Source organism: Vigna unguiculata, chromosome 2 (genome assembly GCF_037176805.1).
Source record: "Vigna unguiculata cultivar grain cowpea cultivar isolate G323 ecotype 2 chromosome 2, ASM3717680v1, whole genome shotgun sequence".
NCBI classification, from domain to species: domain Eukaryota; kingdom Viridiplantae; phylum Streptophyta; class Magnoliopsida; order Fabales; family Fabaceae; genus Vigna; species Vigna unguiculata.
The window spans coordinates 4,295,455-4,312,414 of record NC_140793.1 but is presented as its reverse complement, the minus strand read 5'-3'; the positions used below and the strand labels follow the sequence as shown (position 1 = coordinate 4,312,414).

General features: G+C 37.6%; 1 protein-coding gene across 1 annotated transcript; it reads left to right on the top strand.

Annotated features, from left to right (window-relative positions):
- The first annotated feature begins 3,323 nt into the window (after positions 1 to 3,323).
- On the top strand, positions 3,324 to 15,508 carry EMB2765 (P-loop containing nucleoside triphosphate hydrolases superfamily protein). Its single transcript, XM_028058376.2, has 14 exons — positions 3,324 to 3,984; positions 4,080 to 4,169; positions 4,483 to 4,545; positions 5,180 to 5,266; positions 5,403 to 5,549; positions 5,666 to 5,826; positions 6,130 to 6,364; positions 6,523 to 6,633; positions 7,200 to 8,258; positions 8,385 to 8,648; positions 9,450 to 9,635; positions 12,280 to 13,434; positions 14,147 to 14,491; positions 14,831 to 15,508. The coding sequence occupies exons 1-14, from the start codon at positions 3,556 to 3,558 to the stop codon at positions 15,134 to 15,136; spliced, it is 4,638 nt and encodes a 1,545-aa protein (XP_027914177.1). The 5' UTR covers positions 3,324 to 3,555; the 3' UTR covers positions 15,137 to 15,508.
- The last annotated feature ends 1,452 nt before the right edge of the window (positions 15,509 to 16,960 follow it).

Sequence of the window (16,960 nt, the reverse complement as noted above, 5' to 3'; positions counted from 1 at the left end):
AGGGAGTGTAGGTAGGTGTCTTGAGGAGGAAAGTGCTAGTCCAATGGCTGTGGTGGGGAGGATTCCGATGGAGACGATAATCGAGGTGAGGGAAGACCCTCCCGAGGAGATAGCAGAAACTAGTTGGCCGGCCAAAGCCGGTTATGATTGGGTTGCGACTGATGTCCGAAACTAGTCGTCGTTATTCTGGTGGTCTCGACTATTGAACTCGTGGCTGAATTGTACTCCCGTTATTGCAAAGAGCGTGGACCGTGGTATATTGTCACTGGAGCGGGTGAGTGTTGTTCAAGTTGTAATCCAGTGCCAAGTTTGATGGCGCGTCCATTAAGGAGCTCTAGAGGGATGGTTTCTTTGACCGGCTCGAGGCGGGCATCCCGACCCACTCTAGGGTCTAGATCATCGCCAGATAAGGCTATTTCGGAGTCGGGTGGTCGTTCAATATGATTGGTTTGAAGGATGGGAAGCTGTGGGCGTAGACTGGCCATGTAGCATTCGCGTGCGAGTCGTTGGTCGCCATGAATGATAAGGATGTCGTCGGATGGGGATGGGAATTTCATGGCCAGATGAGGTGTGGAGACGACAGCGCCAAGAGTGTTGAGTGAAGGTCGACCGAGGAGGACATTATAAGATGTGGGCGCGTCGACGACAAGGAATCGAATAGGAATTGTCTTGGTTTGAGCGCTATCGCTAAAAATGGTATGGAGGTCAATGTAACCGTGGGTGGAAACCTTTTCCCCGGAGAATCCATATATCGGTTCATCGTATGGGACCATGGCGGTGTTGGGGAGTTAGAGTTTCTCGTATGTTGCCCAATAGAGGATGTCGACGGAACTGCCTTGGTCAATGAGGACTTTCTTGACGGCATAATTTTCTATCTCAACGATGATGACCATAGGGTCATCTTGTTGGTGATCAAGGCCATGAAAATCGTCGTCCGTGAAGGTTATAGGGGGCATGCGACGTTTGTGATGAGAATGGGTAATGTGGTTGATGGATGAGATATGTTGGAGGTGTCTCTTTCTGGCGGATGAGGTGGATCCGCCACTAGCAAAGCCACCAGAGATGGTGTTAATAGTGCCGCGTAGGGGAGGGTCAGTAGGGGTGACATCGGTGCGAGCCGGTTAGGGGTCGTGGTTTGTAGGTTGGCTTGGGCGTTTGTCGTGGCGAAAGTCGCAGGGAGGGCGTCGGTGGTCAGAACGAGGAGGGTTATTGGATTGGGGAGGGTGGTCGTCTCTGCTGACGAAGCGGCAGAAATGACCAGCACGAACCAATTCTTCAATTTTATCTTAGAGTGCTTTACATTCCTCTGTGGTGTGGCCGTGGTTTCGGTGATAATGGCAATATTTAGTCATGTCTGCATTGGGAGGAGTGGTCGTCTTGCGTGGTGGTGGGATGAGGTCGGTCTGTAAGGCCTCGTCAAGGAGACGAGATCTAGAGACATTTAGGGGGGCATATCTGGTGAAGCGGGGTTCTCGGGGTCTTGGGTCAGGTCGGGAAGGTTTTGGAGGGGGGTTGTTGTGGAGGGTGTGTAGTCATTGCAAAATTTCGTATGGAGAGTTTGCATCTCCTCCATGCGGACGTAGTCGGCGACGCGGAGTTTCAACTCATGCATGGAGGCGAGTGGGTGGAGGTAGACGTTGTTGGCAAAGGGGTCGGGTTTAAGAGTGAGCGCCATGCATTGAAGTATCATTTCTTGGTTGAGGTGTGGTGTACGAAGAGCAGCCTTGCTGAAACGGTCAATGAAAGCCCGGAACGTCTTGTCTTGTTCTTGTCTGACGCCGAGAAGTGAGATTGTTGTAGTTTGATGCGGGCAGCTGCCGGTGAAGTGAGTGGTGAACATGTGGGAGAGGGTGTCGAAGCAGTCAATGGAGTATGGTGGAAGGGTGGTAAACCATTCAAGGGCAGGGCCTTTAAGGGTGGTAGGAAAGGCCTTGTAGAAAACAACATCATGGGAAGTGTAGAGGGCGACGTGGGTGATGTAGACCTGGAGGTGTTCGTCTGGGTCGGTCTCACCGGTGTAGGGTTCCAGTGTGAAAGGTTCCCACTGGGCAGGGAGGGGAGTGTTAGCGATGAAATCGGTAAAAGGATGACGATGCCTAGGTTGAGCGGATGGTAGCAGGTGAGGGGGGATGGGATGGTGAACGAGGGTGGGAAAAGTGGAAGTGAAGTTGTGCGGGGTGGGATTGTACTCGCTTTCTTCTTTAGTGGGCTAGAAAGCTGGGGACCCTGCGACATCAGATGTTTCCTTAGCCTTTCCCTTTTGAGTGGGATCGACCTCAATCTTTCGCCTTAGGCGTGAGTTCTCTTGTCGTAGTGCCTCTATCTCATCAGCACTACGCTTCTTCAAATCAGCCAGCTCCTGTTGCATCTTGGCTTGACCGTCTAGGATGGCGGCCAAGTCTGGGGTTTGATGTTAGTAGGTCCTGAGGGACCTGCTCCAGCTTGCTTGTTAACTCCTGCTCTGTTGCAGGTAGAAACCATCTTCGGAAGAATGCGAGTTGGTCCGTAAGGTATTATCTCGTGTCCCACGGTGGGCGCCAATTATTCCTGTAGAGAACAAATAAGATATGCCATACATAAGCGTTACCTTACTCTGGTCCGCAATCTCCTCAGTAGGCTTCCTCCCGGCTGATACATGTCGCCTGTGGATATCTTGGTGTGAATTGGTTTGGATCCAAGGGGTTACCTGCAGAAGAGACTCTGATGCTCAAGTCAGCAAAATCTCTTAGAAAGTCAAATCTCGTAATTAGGAGAGTAATGAATGCGTACCTTTAATTGTTGAGGTCTATGCTTATTTATAGGTTTATTAATTATGTCCTGCCACGTCATGGGCTGGGCTCCTGCTTGGGTCATAGGTAGGCTTAGGTCATGATCCAGGCTCCTTAATTCGAATATCGTGGGTCCCAAGGGCCTTACTGGTAGTGTCCTGAATATGCTAAGTTATTGCTAAGTTCGTGTTTAATTATTCTCAGTTAGCAGCTTAGGCCGGTTATTTCTTTGACGGTCTGGGCTGGGTACTTATCATTCGTTCATACATGATAATTATTATTTGCGTCATTGGTGGTTACGTAGACAAATTTTATGGATATAACTTAGTTAGGCCGACTAGGTGTGGTACATTTGAAATTAAAATGGATTTACCTTCGAAAATCATAGAAGACAAAATTTGACAGCAAATGATTTTGATTTTGAAGGTTTTAATATTTTGTTATTAATAATTAATAAAATATAGCAAAGATTGTAATATACATTTAATTTTATAATTTATTAATATTGATTAACAAGTAGTAGTAGAAAATGGTGAAGGGAAGTAGTAGTATGATGCACCTTTGGGACAAAACTTTTAAAGCATCATTCCGTTTAAATAAACAGATCGAATGCTCTGCGCGCTTAGAACCAACACTAAATCTTGCCCAGTGGAGAGTGGATGCTCACTAACTGCCGTATGCAGACGTAAATCTTAAGAGCCAAAACAAAAGAAAAGCGTATTTGGTTTGTGTAGGGTTTAACCCGCAAAACCCTAATTTCACTACTTCCCCTACCCTTGCAACCATCATGACCAAGGTTTACGGGACGGGGACATATGATTTCCGCCGCCACCGCGTCGCCGAGTACCCGGTTGCGACGCCGGCGGAGCCCAAAGCGGTAGGTAATGTAACCTCTGGTGGCAGTGGTGCCGTTACGAGCAGCATCACTCTGTCGGAGATTCAGCGCGACCGGCTGACGAAGATTGCGGAGGCGAACTGGTTGACGAGCGGCGAAGCAGCGGCGACGAGGGAGAAGAAGGAGCTGGACCCTGACCTGGTTCGCAAAATCTACGAGACCGAATTGTTGGTGAAGGAGGGTTCCAAACCCGTGCCCTTGCAACGCGTTATGATTCTGGAGGTTAGCCAGTATCTCGAGAATTATTTGTGGCCTCATTTCGATCCTCTCACTGCCACCTTCGAGCACGTGATGTCCATCATCATCATGGTCAACGAGAAGGTCCTCTCTCTTCTCTTCTCTTTCTCGTCCTCGTGTTGCGTTGTTTCATCTCAGTTTCATTCATGTTTTACTTATATTGTTTGCCTTGCTTCCAGTTTCGTGAGAATGTTGCTGCTTGGACTTGCTTCCATCAGAGGAAAGACGCTTTCAAAGGCTTTCTTGAGAGGGTTCTTCGCTTAAAGGAGGTATCCGTCGCATCAATTTTTCTTGTTTAGTTGGATTTTCTAGTTTCGTTGCAATGCAGTCCTTGACATTGCGGCAACTTGCACTCTAATTTAGTCAATACAGCCACAATTGTTGCAGCAATTCTGTCACTTAGGTCGAACAACCTTGATGTTACGGTTGAACCTTGACCCTTTTAAAGTGTTTTTATAACCTTTGCTTTACAGTTTTCATTCCGCTCTTTTCTTTGTGTGAACCGTGGCATTTGACTCTACAATTAGAATCCCATGTTAGTTATGACATTGCTGCTAAGCCTTGTGTTTAATCTGACTGTAGGGACGGGAGCTGAGTATAGCAGAGAAGATAAATTATCTAGTTTTCATGATAAATGCCTTTCAGGTAGGCTTACTTGGGCACCTGCGCCTTTTCTCTTACTTTAGATCATGCACACTTTTTGTTGACTTTAATTTAATCATATATTTTTATTTGACTGTGTGTATGGAGGCATATCATAACTTGAAGTAGAGGCTTACATTGTTGTTGAGTTACTACTGCTTTACGCAGTCTTCACGTCTTCAGCACTGTTCAAATATCTTTTGTTTTGCTAGATCTCCTTAACCTTGAGACATATAATAGGAGTGCATCATTTCCGATTTAATTTTGGCGAAAGTTGTGATCATGGAAGAAAATAACCTAAAGGAAGAAAATAATTTCCAAATTCTCAAGTCATCAAATTCTGTTGCTGTACATGTGGCAATCCATCATCCCATCTTGAACGGGCGTGTTTGCAGTTTGGCTTCTTGTTAATGATTGTCAGTTGGTGCTACTTGGAGAATTAATAAGGAAGTCCAACAGAAACGAAACAAAATGGACTATCAATATTTAAGATGCCTAACAAGAGTGATTCTAGGAATGGACATATTATTCTGTTCCATACATCCTGCTTTCCCATTATAACTGTAATAGTTATAGTGAACCTAATAGGCCCGTAGATCATTGTTAAATGTAGCTAAGCTAATACTTTGCATTGCAGAGTTTGGAAGATGAGGTTGTTAGCAGGACAATATTGAGACTAGCAAGTTTGAAATCTTGGCACAGTTTATCTTATGGTCGTTTTCAGGTAAGATTGAATAAAATCAATTTATGTGTTGATGAAACATTACCTTGTTAGTCATATTCTTAATTTTATGATTAATGTTAAATTTTATTGTTTGCATGCTAAATGCCATTTGGGACGTTGGTCTTCACCTATGTAGATGGAGCTTTGTCTTAATCCTGGTTTGATCAAGAAATGGAAAAGGATGATAAAGAAGGAGCCTGTGAAAGGAGGTGGATTACATTTAGATCCCTCAACTACAGTTGAAGTGATGTTCGTGAGAAACCTCATAGAAGAATTTCTTGAGGTATTGTTTGTTAAAAAGTTTGAATGTACACTACAATGTGTAATGTTTTCCTTGTAACAAAATATTTTTACTTGAAAGTATTGTGCTGAATTTCTGTTTATTGTATTTCTTTTTAGATACTGGATTCACAAGTATTTCCTCAGAAACAATTTTCTGGTGGGGACGATGAAATGCTTGATGGTACTGGTTCCGGGCTTGTTAATGATGCTTGTGTCCTGTACTGTGAGAGGTTTATGGAATTTCTAATTGACCTGTTGAGTCAATTACCAACGAGGAGGTATTTTGTTTTGACTATCTGTAGTGTTTCCTGTTTAAGGGAGGTCTATGTTGTTTTTTTCTAATACTGCAAATGATATATTTTAAATTTTACTTATATATTTTGGTAGTGTTATTAATGGTATCTAAGTTACTTCCATGATTTAAATTGGCAAATTTTTATTCCTTCCTGGCAATTGTGGTTGAACTTAAAATGGATCCAATTCTTAAACGCTTGGAGGAAGATGGAATTGTTGTAGATACTATCCTTTTTTTGTCTAGTCTTACAGATCAAATATTTTCTGACTCTAATTCTGATTTGTAGGTATTTGAGGCCTCTTGTGGCTGATGTAGCTGTAGTTGCAAAATGTCATTTAAGTGCACTCTATAGGCATGAAAAAGGGAAACTTTTTGCCCAGTTGGTTGATTTGCTGCAATTCTATGAAGGGTTTGAGATTAATGATCATACAGGAACACAGTTAACAGATCATGAGGTTCTTGAAACTCATTACAGTCGGTTGCAGTCTTTCCAGCTTCTTGCCTTTAAAAAGATGGAAAAGGTGGGACCTTAGATATAATTTAATCTGAATGAACACAATATACTAAAGTCCTACTCTAATATAATATGTATTACTTTAATATCATGTCATTCTTCATTCTACCTTCCCTTAATTTCATGTTTGTGTACAAGATTTCATATTTTTTTTTGTGGTTGTAGCTGCGGGAACTTGCTTTGACTAACATTGGTTCTATTCACAAACGTGCTAATCTGTCCAAGAAATTGTCTGTTCTTTCTCCGGAGGAGTTAAGGGAGTTTGTTTGCTGTAAGGTATGCTAATGGAATAACTTGACTCTTCTATTTCTTATAATATTGATTTGGGTCTTCAATTTTCCTGTACTGCATATGAATGTTGAGAGTTAGAATTGATTGCTAATTTTTATCACTATTGCTAGTGATTATAGTTATTTCACTTAAATAGTTCACTTCTTCTTTCTCTTCTTCTTCTTCTTCTTCCTTTCTTATTTCATATCACTTTTTTTTTTTCTCAGTTTTGCGGTATCTTTTATCTTTAATATTTTCCAATATGGTTGTCATTTTTATAACTGTCCAGATAATTGTGAGGTCCTCCTCCTGAATGTAAAAGCTTGCTTAGCCCTCCCTTTTAAAATGCATACTGGCTTCCTCTGTTTATTATCATAAGGAGAGGTGATCTTTTGTTATATTTACTGTATAGTAATGGGGTTAACTGATATTTTAATGTACGTGTCTCCATTTTTTCATGCAACAGTTATGTTGATTAATTTTAGAAATGGAATTTTGATGTTTGCAAGAATGCACCATGCGTGATTTTCAATAGCACATACTTTGTTTTTTGACATCGTTCTATTATGCAGCTCAAACTGGTCTCTAAGGAAGACCCCTGGTCAGAGAGGGTTGATTTTCTTATTGAAGTAATGGTATCCTATTTTGAGAAGCAACAATCTCAAAAAGAAGCTATTAATGCTCTTCCCCTTTACCCAAATGAGCAGATTATGTGGGATGAAAGTGTTGTACCTAGCATAAATTACTCAGGAGAAGGCTGTTTAGCATTACCAAAGCTGAACTTACAGTTCTTAACACTTCATGATTATCTTCTTCGAAATTTTAATCTTTTTAGACTTGAATCAACATATGAGATACGTGAAGACATTCAGGAAGCTGTTCCACATCTTCTTGCATATATTAATAATGATGGAGAAACTGCTTTTCGTGGTTGGTCAAGAATGGGAGTGCCAATCAAAGAATTCAAAATTTCTGAAGTTAAACAACCTAACATTGGAGAAGTCAAACCATCATCTGTGACTGCAGAAGTTACTTATAGTATTTCCAGCTACAGAGCACAGATTAGATCAGAATGGGATGCACTCAAAGAACATGATGTATTGTTTTTACTATCTATTCGTCCATCATTTGAGCCTCTTAGTGCAGAAGAAGAAGACAAGGCTAGCGTTCCACAGAAGCTTGGCCTACAATATGTACGTGGATGTGAAGTTATTGAGATTCGGGATGAGGAAGGAAACCTTATGAATGATTTTTCTGGAAGGATTAAACGTGATGAGTGGAAACCACCGAAAGGGGAACTGCGAACAGTAACTGTGGCTTTGGATACAGCACAATATCACATGGATGTAAGTAATATTGCCGAGAAAGGGGCAGACGATGTTTATGGTACATTTAATGTGTTGATAAGGAGGAAGCCAAAAGAAAACAATTTTAAAGCCATCTTAGAATCAATAAGGGATTTAATGAATGAATACTGCATTGTTCCTAAGTGGTTGGAAAACATTTTTCTCGGTTATGGGGATCCTTCTGCTGCGCAGTGGACTAATATGCCTGATCTATTAGAGACAGTAGATTTCAAAGATACTTTTGTTGATGCTGATCACTTGAAAGAAAGTTTTGTGGATTATGAGGTGAGTATTTTGTTTTCAAATTCATAAAATTTTTGTTGCATGGGTGTGGTTGATGTTTTTCATTCGGGATTCTGGTATGAAATTTTGGTGATTGTGGGATTTCCTCTCATTTACTCTATCCTTCAGGTGTCTTTTATTAATTCCAATGGCACAGAAAATTTGAACCCAAGGCCTCCTTTTAAGATCAAGCTTCCGAGAACACTCAAACCAAGCAATGGATCTCTTACTGGGAAGGCTATGTCTACTGCTGGTGCTACAAATGGTATCAATACGGCTGATACTAATTATCAGAAAGAAACACTAATTATTGAGGCATATACTCCTCCAGATCCTGGTCCATATCCTCAAGACCAGCCTAAACAAAATTCAGTTAGATTTACTCCTACTCAGGTGCATTCAGCTCTTGATCTCAATCATATATTTTCACGTTTCATGCATACTGATTTTTGTTTTTATCTTACTCTGCCTCTTGCTTCCCTAACTGTAGTTGATTGCGATTATTTGACCAAAATTCAATTTATTCATGTGGCTAATTTGATTCACCTGGAATGTACAAATATTGTGCTTGTGTTTTCATACATGTTGCGGAGCTAACCTACGTAGGTTTGGAACTTGTACATTGATGCTATAGCAGCGCTTCTGTTTCTTGATTCGTTATGAGTGTAGTTAGCATCACATTTCATGTTCTTTTTCCCTTTAGTATTGTGGGTAATGTGAAATGGATAGTTTGTGAGGTATGCAACCTTTCAAAAATTTTTTACAAGAACAAGGAGCCCATGGTTCTATAGCAATGTGGAATCTATGTAGTTTTCTCATGCATTTGGTAGAGGATGGCCCATATCTTCTAGGCTTCCTCATTACTCTGTGTTACAGAATAAGATTATGTTTACCTTGTGTGGTGCTCTGTTGATGGTTGTTCTACTAATTTGCAAAGAAATTGGATTGTTTTTATTTTTCTTGCTACATTAGCTTTCTGTCAGTAGCTGCAGCTGGAGAGGGCAAGTAAAGGAAAACCTGGTTCACACATTTTAAAAAATTGTGTAGCTTCTGTTCTTCCTTTCTCTCTGGCTACAGTTCAACTGCAGATGAGCAAATTCCCCATATACATTTCCCACCATTTACTTTATCATATTCTCCATCTCTGAGTACAGGAGTAATATTAATGATAATGTCAAATGTTTCTGCAAGCAGGTTGAAGCAATTATCTCCGGCATTCAGCCCGGTTTAACGATGGTTGTGGGACCACCTGGTACAGGAAAGACTGATACAGCTGTACAAATTCTGAATGTTCTTTATCATAATTGTCCTTCTCAAAGAACCTTGATAATTACTCATTCAAATCAGGCTTTGAATGACCTATTTGAGAAGATAATGCAGGTGAATTTTTTTTCTCCTCCTCGTTAAATGTTTTGTGATTTGAATTTGATTAACATTTAACAGTTAATGTCCTAGTATATGAAATTATTACTATGTACCTATTTATGGTAGGGGAAGCCTTGAAGCAAGGATAAGTTTACTGTGTTGTGGTCTAGAGCTCAGTGGTTCAAGCAACTATTGGAAATAACCTTATATTTGCTCACGTACTATAAGCTTTGTAATTGGTATGTGGAATATGTTTGGTAATGAATTGATTGAGGATAAAATCAATGAAGTGTTTTAGTAATTGTTGTTAATTATTTTAGAATATTAGATACTTCAAGCATCGTAGTCATTGTTCTATAACTTAGATTAGTTAATTAAGTCTAATCATTTACAATGATTAGGGGTCTAAGAGACATTGGACTTGTTTGTATACATTTTTCATATGTGCTTGTAGGAAAAGAAAACAGAGAGAAAAAATGAAACAAGCTTCATTGAAGGCTAAAATTAGCTTATGAACAAGTTAAAAACAACTTTTTACAAAATATAGAAGAGGGTTTTTTCAAATTAGCTTATGCATAATTTAATTTTAACTTTTGGATTTCTTTTTTTTGCTTTAATATTTTCTTATAAATCCTTGTAAAGAATTTATTCAAACAAACACCTTGTGCAAAAGTTAGTTAGAAGCCTTCTTTTCTTCATATACCAAGAATTTATTAAGAATGGATAGATGCAAATGAAAAAAGGACAAAAACTGCTAAAAAAAGCATACAAACTGAACTGGAAATGTGTAATAAAACTAATAACTCTGTAGATTGGTCAAATATGCCCTTCAAATATGGAAAAAGATGCCTAAGAGATGGATTTATCTATTAGCTAATTCATGTATTTATGGGCTGCCACGAAGAATCTGCAATCGCCACTGCCATGTTGTTGTGATTCATGGCACCAAGGATCATAATTAAGTATAACTTATCCAACTTTTTAATCTCTTCCTCTTAGCAAGTGAATTTATGCTTAACTCAACTTTACAAAATCAGCTTGAAAAATTAGGATTGCACCTTACTTATATATTACAATCTGACCTTGATCTTAGTTGATGCGAGATTTCCAACATATCCCCTCATGCATATAAATGAACATCTTGAGCATGGATTAGATATTTAAGGGTAGTCTAACAGGAGTCCAATAATAGTGTCATAATAACACCAAAGAACTTGACTAGGATAGACTCTAATACCATCTTAGTAAGTGAGTTTATTCCTAACTCAAACTTACAAATCTGGCTTGAAAAATGAGGATAACATCCTGCTTATATATTACAATCTAACCTTATTCCTAGTGAATGTGGGATCTCCAACACTTCCAATGAATAGAAAGATAGAGGCAAACAATGTTCTAATTGGGCAATGACAAACAAAGTGGAAAATATGGAAAGAATATTACCAGATGGATTTATCTTAGCTGGTTCATGTGTTTGTAACAATCCTTACATCACAAAAACAAAAGAGAACAATTGAAAAGACTAAAAGGACTATTTTTAGAAAGTAGACTTAAATTTAACTTAGTCTTACAAAACTGACTTGTAAGGTAAGATTTATACCCACTTATGTACTATAATTTGGGTATATCTCTACTTGATATAATATCTTTAACATATCCCCTCACATTGAGGACAAAATATCTGTGGTGTCAGAAATAAAAATTTATGGGTGACTTGATAGTGGTAGCATGACAGGCCAATAGTTAGGGTATCCTAACACAACTTCACAACTTGGAATTGTAAGGTGAGGTTGCACCATTTATTTGTTGTAAATTTGGTTACATCTCTAGATCATGTGAGATCTTCAACTACTACACCCAGCTGACAAATAAGTATTGAAAAAATAAGTTAAATTATTCTGACAAGTTAACCTGTTCAAAAAAGTTAAACAGTTCCAACAATGAAACGGTAGATGAACTACTTGTTCCCGTATGAGCTCTAGAGGCAATACTTAACTAGTAAAATTTCTAGCTTTTATTGAATCTGATGCATCCAACTAATGCAAATTATGGTCCTATGTAAGTCCTCTAAAATTATCACCAACTGACGATCCTTTGGAACAAATCAAATATACGAAAACAATTCCAAAGTAGGGAATAATATATGGGGGAAGTTTTGGTGCCAGCATGTCATGTTTCTCTGGATTATTTTGTACTCCAACGGCAACATGGAAGTGGCTGAGAACTTCAAGGGAAACTCAGACAGTGAAAGGGATGATTTGCTGCAGATTGAAGTACATTTGGAATGATCTCTGGAGTTTCTCTTTTAACTTCTGATAAAGCTTCTGATCATATTAGTTTTTTATCTTCCATACAACCCTTTATCACTCATAACTACCAAACATAGTTCCATATTTCCCGTTCTCTGCAGTTTAAGAAATTTTTGGGCTTCATCATTTATGCTTTTTTCATTAGTCTGTTATTTTCTTACTGTTTTTTTTTTCCAACCAAATGTTTAGTTTTCTTGAAATTGAACCTGGTTTTAGTGTTGTTTTCTTGTTGGGAATAACCTTTTCTAATGAGGGTTCTAACTTTGAACTTGGTAACTTCTTTTTTTATTAATTCTGTCTTCTTTATGTAAGTTTGACACTTGTTTCATTTAATTCTTTTTGTTTTATAGAGAGATGTTCCTGCACGGTATCTTCTTCGACTTGGTCAAGGAGAACAAGAGCTAGCAACTGATCTTGATTTTAGTCGGCAGGGTCGCGTTAATGCTATGCTTGTGAGACGGTTAGAATTGCTGAGTGAAGTGGAGAGACTGGCAAGATCTCTTCAATTACCAGAGGATGTGGGTTACACTTGTGAAACTGCAGGATACTTTTGGTTACTTCATGTTTATTCACGCTGGGAGCAATTTCTTGCTGCTTGTGCTGAGAATAAAGAAAAGTCAACATTTGTTCGAGATCGTTTCCCCTTCAAAGAGTTCTTCTCTGATACACCACTTCCCGTATTTACAGGCGAGTCTTTTGAGAAAGATATGCGAGCTGCTATGGGGTGCTTTTGTCATCTTAAAACCGTGTTTCAAGAACTTGAAGAGTGCCGGGCATTCGAATTACTTAAGTCAACTGCTGATAGGGCTAACTATTTAATGACCAAGCAGGCTAAGATTGTGGCTATGACTTGCACCCATGCAGCACTAAAGAGGAAAGATTTCCTCCAGTTAGGTTTTAAGTATGACAACTTGTTAATGGAAGAAAGTGCCCAAATTTTAGAAATTGAGACTTTCATTCCAATGTTACTCCAGCGGCAAGAGGATGGTCATGCACGGCTTAAACGCTGTATTCTGATTGGTGATCATCACCAGTTACCTCCTGTTGTGAAGAATATGGCTTTTCAGAAGTACAGTCACATGGATCAGAGTCTATTTACCAGGTTTGTCCGATTGGGCATTCCTTACATTGAGCTAAATGCTCAAGGAAGAGCCAGGCCAAGTATAGCTAAACTTTACAATTGGAGATACAGAGAATTGGGAGACCTTCCTTCTGTAAAGGAAGAAGTCATATTCAAAAGGGCAAATGCTGGATTTGCTTATGATTATCAGTTAGTGGATGTTCCCGATTACCTTGCTAAGGGGGAGACGACTCCATCCCCTTGGTTTTACCAAAATGAGGGAGAAGCAGAATATGTTGTCAGTGTCTATATATACATGCGTCTTTTAGGGTATCCTGCAAATAAGATATCCATTTTGACTACTTACAATGGTCAGAAACTTCTCATCCGAGATGTTATAAATAGGAGATGTGTTCCATATCATTTCATTGGTCCTCCAAGCAAGGTATGTTTCTCATTCTTTACTTTTAATTTATATTTTAGATCAAATTTCAAAGTTGTTTCTTTGATGGAAGGTGGTGTTAATGATGTTTTAAACATCATACACTCCAAGCAAGGTATGATCCTGACACTTTTCCTTTCCCTTTCACTTTCTGTGTCACCAACTACTAACTTTAACGCCATATTATTGAGTTTTGTATTTTAGAAGACGTAATGATGTTTTAAACATGCCTGTTATCAGCTTTGGATCGTTTTTACCTATATTGTTCATTTCACCTTCTAAACTTCCCAATTTGATTGTAGGGTTAAGAACTGATTACATTGCAGATGATGCTGTGGATATTTTATAAAGAAAAATACCTGCAAGTAGCTTGTTTACCCTAGCCCATATTCATTTCTCATGGGAGGAGTGGGTCATTTTTAAAATTAGACGGGAGGGGAAGGGTAGTGTCATTGTCTTTCAGGGAAGGTTATTTTACTTTTGGTAAATATATTTAAACCACACCACAAAAAACTAGCTATTGAAGTTGGAGAGCCCAAAGCTTTGTAAAACCCCATGCATACTTCCAATGTCGCACTCAAGTCATACCTTGCATACTGATACCATTTTCTTATATGATGTTTTGGACTTTGGAGAAAACATCTCTGAAATTGTTGTACATTTTTTCAGTTTTGATTCTTAATTATGTCAGTTTTCTATAAATGACTGCTCTCAGGTTACTACAGTGGACAAGTTTCAAGGTCAGCAAAATGATTTTATATTGCTATCTCTTGTGCGTACTCGATTTGTTGGTCACCTACGTGATGTAAGAAGATTGATTGTTGCAATGTCACGTGCTCGACTTGGTTTGTACGTCTTTTGCCGTCGTTCCCTTTTTGAACAATGCTATGAGCTGCAACCGACATTTCAGCTGCTTCTTAAAAGACCTGACCACCTTGCCCTTAATTTGAATGAAATTACATCATATACTGAACGAGATGTTGAAGATCCTGGATCTAAACATATACATCTTGTCAGTGGCATTGAGGAGATGGGGAGTATCATAGATAGTCTGTATCAGGTATGTCTCACATCTCATAATACAAGAAAATGTTCTCCATTTTATCTTCAGTTATTGTGATACTTTTCCTGCTTTTTTCTAATAACATAAATTCATCCAGACCGAAAATTTTAGAAAGTCAGGCTAAGGAATATTTTCCGTGAAGTTTATTTTCCGTTTTTTCTAAGCGTGATGCCTGGAATATTCCGATGAGATGTTTGTTGTGGGATAATATTTTTTACGCTAGCTTATTTTAATACAGGCTGAACTTTGGTTGTACTCCTTTACTTGCCATAGGTTATATTCTTTCTGGGTTTTATTTCACAAAAAGACTCAATTATTTTTTCTACATATTTCCAGGTAAAGTTGAGACAGGAGTTTCATCAAAATGAGCCTTATTCTGGTCAAGTAGAACCATCAGAAAATAACGAAAACAGCGTGGACATGCTAGAGCAAGCGGAGGGCAGTGATATGCCACAACAAGCGGAGGACAGTGATACGCCACAACAAGCAGAGGACATGCCACACGAAATCAAGGAGGCTACAACTGTCGATAACCATGTGGCTGAAAATATGCCACCCGAGAACAGCTCGGAAGATGCTACCATGGTTGATAACAGTGATGGTGTTGCAAAGGAGGAGACCGGTGTAGGTGGTTCTAAGTAAGCAAGCATCCATTACACTTGTGTTTATTTTTAAGTTACATATCCGTAGGTCATGCCATTTAGTTCTATGTCTAGATAAATCAGTGTGAAATTGACAAGATGTAGCAATGGGAAATCAGATTTTTGATGTGAAAGGTAGGGTGGAGGAATTTATGAGCTTGTACCAATTGTAGTCCGTATATGGAGATTTTGATAGAAGATGAATTTGCTGTAGATTGAATGTCTTACCTGATTAAGATCTTAGTCCCCCAGAAAGAAGGGTATGCAGATCTCTTACTATGCTGTACAGTAGCACCGACATTCACTACTATAGGATAAGATGACGTTTATGTAACTTTTCTTCTTTTTGTTAAAAAAGGAAAAACTGCGGATATTTTTGTGTTTCTTGTCACCATACGATATCCTGCAAACTATCCAAATTTTATGTACATTCTTTTTTTTCACCCCATAGATATAGTTCATTTACTAAAATACTTTTATCTATTATTTAAATAAAACCCTTCACTTTTCAGAATATGTACAAGATCTTTCGGATTATTATCAGTTCTAGGATGACTTCTTGCTATTTGAGATGTATGAAAATTATATAATACTCATTATCGTATATATTATATATCTGTCCAAATATTCATTAAAGATTAACAAATATTAATAATGTAATAAAAAAATATACATATTTTTTTCTTTAATATCAAATAAAAAAATATAATTATACAAATTTCAAATGAAATCTATATAAATTAGTAGTGTTTTAGTATTTAGAACGGATATCAGAAGATGAGATATATATATTCCCATATTATCTCTTTATTATATTATGATATAAGATTTATTTACGTTTATACTTACATTCGATCAATTTAAATAGATCGTGTCATCAAAACAATTTTAATAATATTTATGTATATAAATTTATTTGTCATTCTAATATAATTAGGAATACAATTTTGAGTTAAGTATAAGATATTATTGAGATGTATTCATATTTTTTTATGTTGTGGTGGAAGTAGAAAGTAGGGAAAGCATAAAGGAAATGCGAAATTCGTGGTGTGGTATGGGTAGGGCTTAAAGAAACCAACTATGAAGTTTAGCATTGAAATACCAATGTCAAAACTCGTGGATTATAATGACTTTTAAAAGCCTTATTCTGTACGACGATGGTTTTAAGTTTGCAATACAACACAATACATTTATAATACATTTTTCTACACAACACAATAAAAACTTGTGGATTTTTTATTTTTACAATACAATAACTTTTTGATTTTATTTCTTTTACTACTACATTATTTGTTTTTATCTTATTAAGAAATAAATACTTTAAATATACTATTATATATCCATTAAATATTGATACAGTAAAGTGACAAATTATTTAATATCCATTTATGTTTTGTAAATTAACAGATTCAAAAACAATTCAACATAATAAATATTTTAACTATGCATATCAATTTAGTTAATAAAAAAAATATATTATGAACAATAATTTCAACTAACTTATTAAAATAAGATGAAAAATATTACATAATTATATACAAAAATTAAAATTTTGGACTTGATTTTGTTATGAGCCTAGTGCCTATGTTTAGGGTGAGGTTGGTAGTAGAGACAATGACTACAATAATTATGTTAAGAAGTTGTTATGGTCACTTAAAAAATAACATAATACTCATTCTGTCTCTATTTATAAAGACATTATTCAGAAAATATTCTGTCCTTATAATAACTTTTGCAATCACATCATATATTAATTAATATTTACTTACAAAATTTTACTTAAACATTTTAAATAAATGATAAATAATTTATCAATTTAATTTAA

Coding starts and splice junctions, on each gene's coding strand:
- EMB2765 (XM_028058376.2), top strand. CDS start 3,556: ATGACCAAGGTTTACGGGACGGGGACATATGATTTCCGCCGCCACCGC. Junction 9,636..12,279: donor TATTTGAGAAGATAATGCAG/GTGAATTTTTTT, acceptor TTTGTTTTATAG/AGAGATGTTCCTGCACGGTA. Junction 14,492..14,830: donor TCATAGATAGTCTGTATCAG/GTATGTCTCACA, acceptor ACATATTTCCAG/GTAAAGTTGAGACAGGAGTT.